At 30.0% G+C, this 7,876-nt stretch overlaps 1 protein-coding gene across 1 annotated transcript; it reads left to right on the top strand.

Moving 5' to 3' along the window:
• Window positions 1-1,228: 1,228 nt before the first annotated feature.
• On the top strand, window positions 1,229-1,816 carry LOC111878135 (uncharacterized). The gene has a single exon (XM_023874648.3). The coding sequence runs from the start codon at window positions 1,229-1,231 to the stop codon at window positions 1,814-1,816; it is 588 nt and encodes a 195-aa protein (XP_023730416.3).
• The last annotated feature ends 6,060 nt before the right edge of the window (window positions 1,817-7,876 follow it).

Raw genomic sequence — 7,876 nt, 5'->3', positions numbered from 1 at the left:
GAGGGGGAGATGGTGAATTTCATGAAAGGAACGACTGCGAATCAGGGGAGGAGGAAGGAGCATAACTTTTGTTAATCAAGGGACCTTAAAGCTAGAAATATGTTTAGGGGTTTTTATGGAGAGACACCGGAGACGACATATATAGGAAAAAAAGAACTAAACTGAATGGGTCTTCTAATTTGAATCAGTCTCTCGTGCTTTCAGCAAAAATTTCACGAATTCTCATTTGAATAACTATTTTGATTTCAATGATATCATTATACAGTTATCGATAACAAGGGCCTGCAATATAAAGTTGTACTTCATTCTTTACTACTTAAAATATTATTATTTTATTAATGGTTAGTTGTATTATAAGCTTAATGATTTGAACGTCTTAAAAAAATATTATTATTATATTGAATCTAATTTTAGAAATAATGTGATTTCTTTTATAAGGTAGTATATATATATATATATATATATATATATATATATATATATATATATATATATATATATATTAATTGTTTTAAATTTTAATAGATAAGAGGACAAGGTTACGATGGAGCTAGCAATATGCAGGGGGAATTCAATTGTTTGAAAGCTTTGATATTACAAAAGAATGACACGACTTTTTATGTACTTTGCTTTACACACCAACTTCAATTAGTAGGTGTGGCTGTAGCAAAGAAACATGATGGTGTTAGTGACTTTTTTGAGCAAATTTCGTTGGTGGTTAATGTTTTTTGTGCCTCGTGTAAGAAAAGACTTACTACGAGAGCAAGCAAGAGAAATGGTGCAAAAAGGCTTGTGTAGTGGTGAACTTGAAACCGGAATAGGTTTAAATCAAGAGACAACACTTGTTCGAGCGGGAGAAACAAGATGGGGTTCACATTTCAGCACACTCACAAGTTTGATGAATTAAGTTGTTTGCGGATGTTCTTGTAGTTTTAGATCTTGTGAAAGAGGAGGGAGGGTCATTGGCAAACCGTCAACAAGCATCTGGAATCTTAGCATATTTTAAATCATATGAGTTCGTGTTTTACTTACATATGTTGTATGACATTTTACACCTCACGGGTACATTGTCAAATCAACTTCAAAGAAAGATCTAGACATTTTAGAAGCAGCTTCGATGGTTAGAGGGACATTGGAGGCATTTCAATCTTTTAGAAACATAGGGTTTGCTAGCATTTTGCCAAAAGTATCATCTTTTTGTCAAACACACAAAATTGATACTTTAGATATGGAAGAGTTGTATATTGGTGCGAGAAAACGTAGGACTACAAAGACTAATAGGTTTCATTTTGAGGTTGAAACCTTCAACACGGTGGTAGATATGCAACTTACAGAATATCAGGATCGATTTAGTGAAACAAGCACCGAATTACAAGAATACACACGTGCTTTGAGCGCTTGTGATTCATTTGCACAATTTGACAAATTAAAGTTATTGAAGTTGGGTAAGTTATACAAGTATGACTTTAGTGATTCAGATATGATAGACCTTGAAGGACAACTTGATATATTTTATCACTCTTGCATCAAAGATGAGCGCTTCACTAGTTTGAAAGGAATTTTCGACCTTTCTTGTTTGATGGTTAGTACGGGGAAGCATCGGTCTTATCCTTTGGTTTATAAATTTTTAAATTTGGCTTTGATATTACCTGTAGCAACCGCAAGTGTAGAAAGATGTATTTCAAAGATGAAGCTCTTGAAAACCGACTTGTGTAACAAAATTGGCGATGAATTTTTGAACGACGCATTGCTTTGTAATGTCGAGACCGAAGCACTTGCGAAAGTTGAGAATGAAAAAGTAATGGAGCGGTTTTAAAAGATGTCTGTATGAAGAGGACAAATTTAAGGATACAAGTTATCAATAATCTTATAGTTTTGATCATGAAAAGCCCGGTGCAAACATATTCTAGCCTTGGGTCAAGAAAAAAAAAGACTCCTAAAGTCACAAACATAATAAAGTTTCAAAATAAAACACACAATTTTACTAAAATCATTATTAATATTATCAAAACGATAATATTCATTAATATTATTTTTGGTTTGGCATAAATGTTTTGTAGAAATATGATTGTCCATAACTAAAAAGTGGGGGTGTTCAAGTTTCAAATCTTGATATCCGAAATTTTGGATACGGATTCGGATATCAAATCGTATATCTGAATTCAACTTTTTATTTGTTTATTTGTTACAAATACAAACATATCAATATATTCCCATATAACATTAAAAAAAAAAAATTAACATAACCATTAGGTAAATATTGCCACCATTTTCTTGAATCAAACATTAACACAATATATGGATATTTAAACCTACAACCATAATCTACAATCCTAATAAAAGACTCTTTTGAAATGCCACGTGTCCTTTCTAGAGCTCCCTCCAGCCACATGGCAGCTTTATACACCTTGAAATTAAAATTTTCCCACCTATGCAACAATTCTTCCTTAAATGCCTTAAAATCAGGAACTAAATTTTGAAACAATCTAATCTTATCACAATAAATCATGAATCTAATGCCTTAAAATCAGGAACGAATTTAGAACAGTCATTGAATTTCGTCTCTTCTGTTTCCCACTCAAAATATGTTCTTCTCCACATCCTAACCTAAATTTTGATGGTGCTTCATTTTTTGTTTTTTTATTTTGGAATAAATTGGCACCACAAGTAACAACAATACTTTGGAATACAGATGTGTACTTTTAATGTGCTCCATCGCTTCTCCTTCCGTTCATCAGTAAGTCACCAAAATTGACTCCAATTTCTTCTTCGCTATTTCTTAAATCTAGGTGTTTCTTGGTTTAATTTCTTCAATAATTAGGTCAATTTCACAGTTTTCCCATCGCTACAGGTTCCCGTCTTCGATTTTGTTACTATTAGATTTATCATAAATTTACTTGAAGGTAAGTAACAAAGCTCTTCTTAAACGATTTGTTAGCTACATATTTTGATTTTGATTTTAATATGTGGAATTTGAATTTTTCGCAGGTTTCTTATGTGCGTTGATTATTCAATCTATTTTAATTTGATATAGTATCGAATGTAGGCGTATAAAAGAACAAGTGCAGATATGAAGATCTCTCTTTTAGTGGAAGAATAGTTCCAGGCCACCAAAATGATTCAAAGAAGTCTGATTTTTTGGTTGATAACAATTCTGCTCCTCTTGGGTAACATCTTATTCATTTTAGTGTTATCTAATGTAACGAGTATAAATGTTTCATGACTTATGCCCCAATTTGTTAACAAAAGTTTTTTTTTTCTCTTTTGCCCATCATGGCCTCAAAACATGAGTTTTTGTATAATTTTTATTACTCATTTCATGTATATTGCATTTGGTGGCTGCATCATATAAGAGTGTGGATTAACATGTTACAAGTTTGGGGGTGGGGCTATTATACACACGTTAGTAAATACCGCATCTTTTAATAGTATTATGCATCCATCTTTCTTACTTATGACTATTGATTATTCTTACCAATGTTAGCGAATGTAGTCTAAAAATCCAATTATTTCAGCTTAAACTTAGGTACTGAGGTCATACATCCTTTACGGTCTTTAGAGAGTGTTTGAGCTTCAAAGTCAATGATTATTATTACTACTTAACATGAAAACTAGCTATACATGCAAATAATAAACTCCAAAATTTTCAGGGGCAAAATTGTCTATAAAGAGAGATATTTGTCTATGATACAAGCCGATATAAGTTATTTCTTCAAAATTTCATGATTTTAGGGTTTATTTCATGATTTCAAACTTTTCTTCCTAAGCAGGACGAGACCTGGATTCTTTCTTATGCGTTTTGGCTCTTTTAAGGATAAACTTTCTACTCCTGCTCCGATACTAATTGTTAACGATTTCTGGTTTCGTTTAGAAAGTTCCTCAAAGAAAACGAGCAAGAAAGGAAAGATGTTATGGTGTTTGATTAATAAAATGTGTAGGAAAGGAAACACGGTCCTACAGGCTGTTAGTTTTAATTTTGAGTTTCGGATGAATAATAATGAAAAATAATAAAAGATTGATTATTAGGAGAAGTAATAAAAGTAAAAGAAATTTTTGGTATATGGTGCCATTTAAAATCATGAATTGTCTGAATATTATTTATATTAGAAGAATGCAAGGTTAAAAAGGAACGATACTTTTGGTCTTTTATGGAAAATGGGTATTGATAACATGTTTGGTACAGTGAGGGCATAAAGAATTGGAATACTTGGTTCAAAACTAAAGGCCATTAAAGTCGAGTCTAGAATAGTAGTGATAGGAGCAAATGGTAGGTTAAAAAGAAAAGAAAAGAGTATTTTGGTCATTTTATCCATTTTATAGATTTTACAAGGATTGGGAAAAAAAAAGGATGGATTTCTTACATCAACTTTTTATATAGTTCAAATTAAAATTGTTTTATAGAATTGTTGCTGCTACAATAGCAGATGTTCTTGCAAACACTTTTGATGTCTCTGTTTTATTGCTTATTGAGACCCTTAAGGAATTATAGTGGCAGAGGGTAAGCTTCTTTTTCAATATTTATTAATTATTTAATACTATGGTTATCGAAAATATTTTGAATGCAATAAGGTGAAATTTTGTGAAATATTGCTTTATCTTTATTTGTGATAATTGTTGATGTTGTTGTTGCAACTTCCCTTCATATCGAATCGGTTTTTCAAAATTTTGATGCATATCTATAAATGTCATTATTTTATTTGTTTGGTAGTTATTGAAATTTTGATGCAAACCTAAAACTTCATCTGGTTATTTTGTAAAGATATGTATTTGGGTGTTGGAGTTAATAATTTTGGTATAATGCTGCAAATTTTACATAATGGATGATGATCTTAAACTTAAAATCTAACAAGGATATGCAGTGAGCAGATTAAGTTTTTGGAATATGAGTACTTATAAAGAATGACGAAAAATTGAAAATTAAATACATTTGTTGGTAATATGTTCATTCCACTCAAATTGTTTATAGTTATTCATCCACTCAAATTGTTTATACTTAAAACAGAAACATATATTGTTAAAGATTGATTCAACTAATAACAAAGAACAATAAAACATTTTTAAATATCACTTTGATTAGCCTTTAATAACAAAGAACATATATTGTTAAAGATTGACTCAACTATTAACTTAGAAATTGATCGTTCCCAATTCCTAAATCTAGTAGCATTATTTTATTCTCACTCCAACATCTCCTTTCATCCACTAGCATTTTTTCACTCCACCAACACTTCAAAATCATCGAATCCACTAGCATCTTTTCACTCCACCAACACTTCAAAATCATCGAAGAATACAAGTACATTGACTTTCATTATTTCATGATGAAACTTGAAGAATTTGACTTCAAAAATCCGATACACAAATAAATAGAAAATGAGAAGTTAAAAGCTTTGAGAAACAAAGATAAGAAGAAAAAAAACAGATACAAACCAAGAATAAGAAACAAAAAAAGAAAAAGAAAAATCAGAAACGTAAAAACATAAATTAAAATCGAAAGCTATAATAATTGAATGAGAAGCAGATTACAGCGTATTATAATAGCAATAGAAGAATCGTTTGATCAAGAGAGAAAAACATTATGATGAAAATAACACACCCCTTATGTTTAAACCCGTTAAAACCATTATTGAGAAAGAAAAACATTATGATGAAAATAACACCAGAGATGACATGAGTGAAAGTGTGAAACTGCGATAGGAACATTTCTTGAGTCAGTATTGATGTTCGAGGTGGTACCAAGGTTTTACCTTCATAAGCTCTCATATTTTCCAAGAAACAATAAATAATATTTAAATTTAAATGGTAAATTATGTTTCATATATGATTTATCTCATTAACAATAAGAATTTTTATTAGACATATTGAGGCTGTTGAAAAATGCTTTGTATTTGGTTAAAAATGTTATTTTTGGAGACTTTGCAAATTATAATGCAATAATAGGGAGGAAAGAAAGTAAGATGTTACAATAAACAAAAATTAAAAATACATTGTATTTCTGTCATTTAGTGCATGTCACACAAGAAAATAAATAAATAAATAAATAAATAAAGTTTGTTGCTATTTACAGTAAGTAACAAAAAATAGATCATTGCTATTTAGTTTAAATCATAAAAGAAAAAAGAAAAATAAAGTTTGTAGGTATTTATAGCAATTTAACAAAGAAAAAAGATATAGTTGGCCATATTTAGTAGTTAGCCATTAAAAAACTTTGCAAATGGGTATACTCTTTAAACTATAGGAGAAACTGAAAGTACATTGCTGTTTTTGGTAGTTAACCATTAAAGAGACTTTTCAATTGACATCATCTTATTCTTGATATTAGGCTTTGGAATGATTTTGAATCTAGAAACTTTGCAAAGGAACATTCTGGTAGTCAGCTTTGGAATCATTTTGTTGCGGTTCATCTTTGATGAAATAATATCCTTGAAAACATACACATGCTTTGCTTTAGAGAAGACATGAGAGCCTCTTTGCTAAAGAAAATATCAAGTAAAATGAAAAATTTTATAAAAAATCAACATTTAATAGAAAAACCTGATGTTTTTAAGTTAAATTCAGATGAAAGAAAATTAGCTGTAGTAACTTATAATGCTTGGTCACTTTTATCACATCAAATGAAGAAGGGGATTTAACAAATATTAAATCCAAGCTTTTACCTACTATTTTCAAAATTTATTTAGTTGTATATTGTTCCTCTTTAAGATATTTACATCATTCTAAAAGAATAAATTTGAAATATTGGTTGTTTTTTTGTTTATGCGGGATATAAATAATTTACATGTGTTAGCTTAATAACCCATGACCCTCTAATGTACCAGAAAGAGATCAAAGTAAAACATGAAATGATTCATTTTTTCTTTACTAAAATTGAAATTATTAGCTCATTTTTCTTATTTATAGCATGTAGGAACTGTTTCGTCAATCATAACATCAACTCCAACCGTTAACCAACATCCGGTCCTACTAATTTAGCATATTCATAGAAAACTCTTATATCAGAAATTACAATACTATTTTTTGCATACTTATGAAATTTATTTTTGTTAATTTCCATTTTTTTTTCAGGAAAATATGCAAAATAAATCATATATTCTGATAGGACAATGCTATTTTATGCATGTTTTCTGAAGTGTTTATAATTTTTGTCTTTTTCTAGAAAATATACAGAAAATTGAATTTTCTAAGAATATAGTTCTATTTTCCGTATATTTTATTAAAGTTTGTTTCTCATTTCTTTTTGGGAAGATACTTATAAAATATGTCGAAAATATCATTTTAGCATCCAACTTTGGTCAGTTTCAATTTTTTAAAATTATCATCTTCTGAGAGTTTTAAAGTTTGTTGGTCATCTTTACGTGTTAGCCACACCTTGGGTTGATTTTGTCTAGAAAGGATATCGACATACTTCTTAATCTTTGTTAGGGGAAAAGTTCATTACGTGAATTTTTTTATGTTTTTCCATCAAAATTTGGCAGTTAACATGTAGGTATACCACCTGATATTACCTTGGTGCCCAAGGTATGAACTGAACAAAGACGAAGAAAAGAACAAGAACGATGAATTACTTGGTGAACTTTATTGTTGGAAAAAAAGTTAAGTAAAACATCCTAAACATTAACCTTTTTTATACTAATGAAAGCAGTAGCCTAAACCAATACGTAATACTTGTTAATCAATTACACAACTTCCTAATCTAAATCAAATGCTTAAATTAAAATGGGTTTTCCCAAAAATACCCATGCACTCATAAATCTAATTAACCCAACAATCACCCCCTTAATCGGATTGGTCATATCACTCGTTCACAACATTGTTGAATCACCGTCTTCCTGAACCATCCTGACTTTTCCCGAACACTCGGCCTCCACCTTGGTCA

The sequence above is a fragment of the Lactuca sativa genome, chromosome 8, assembly GCF_002870075.4.
Source record: "Lactuca sativa cultivar Salinas chromosome 8, Lsat_Salinas_v11, whole genome shotgun sequence".
NCBI classification, from domain to species: domain Eukaryota; kingdom Viridiplantae; phylum Streptophyta; class Magnoliopsida; order Asterales; family Asteraceae; genus Lactuca; species Lactuca sativa.
The sequence above is the reverse complement of the archived record's forward strand: the minus strand, read 5'-3'. Positions and strand labels throughout refer to the sequence as shown.

What these genes read in the sequence shown, in the direction of transcription:
- LOC111878135 (XM_023874648.3), top strand. Translation starts at nt 1,229, where the DNA reads ATGGAAGAGTTGTATATTGGTGCGAGAAAACGTAGGACTACAAAGACT.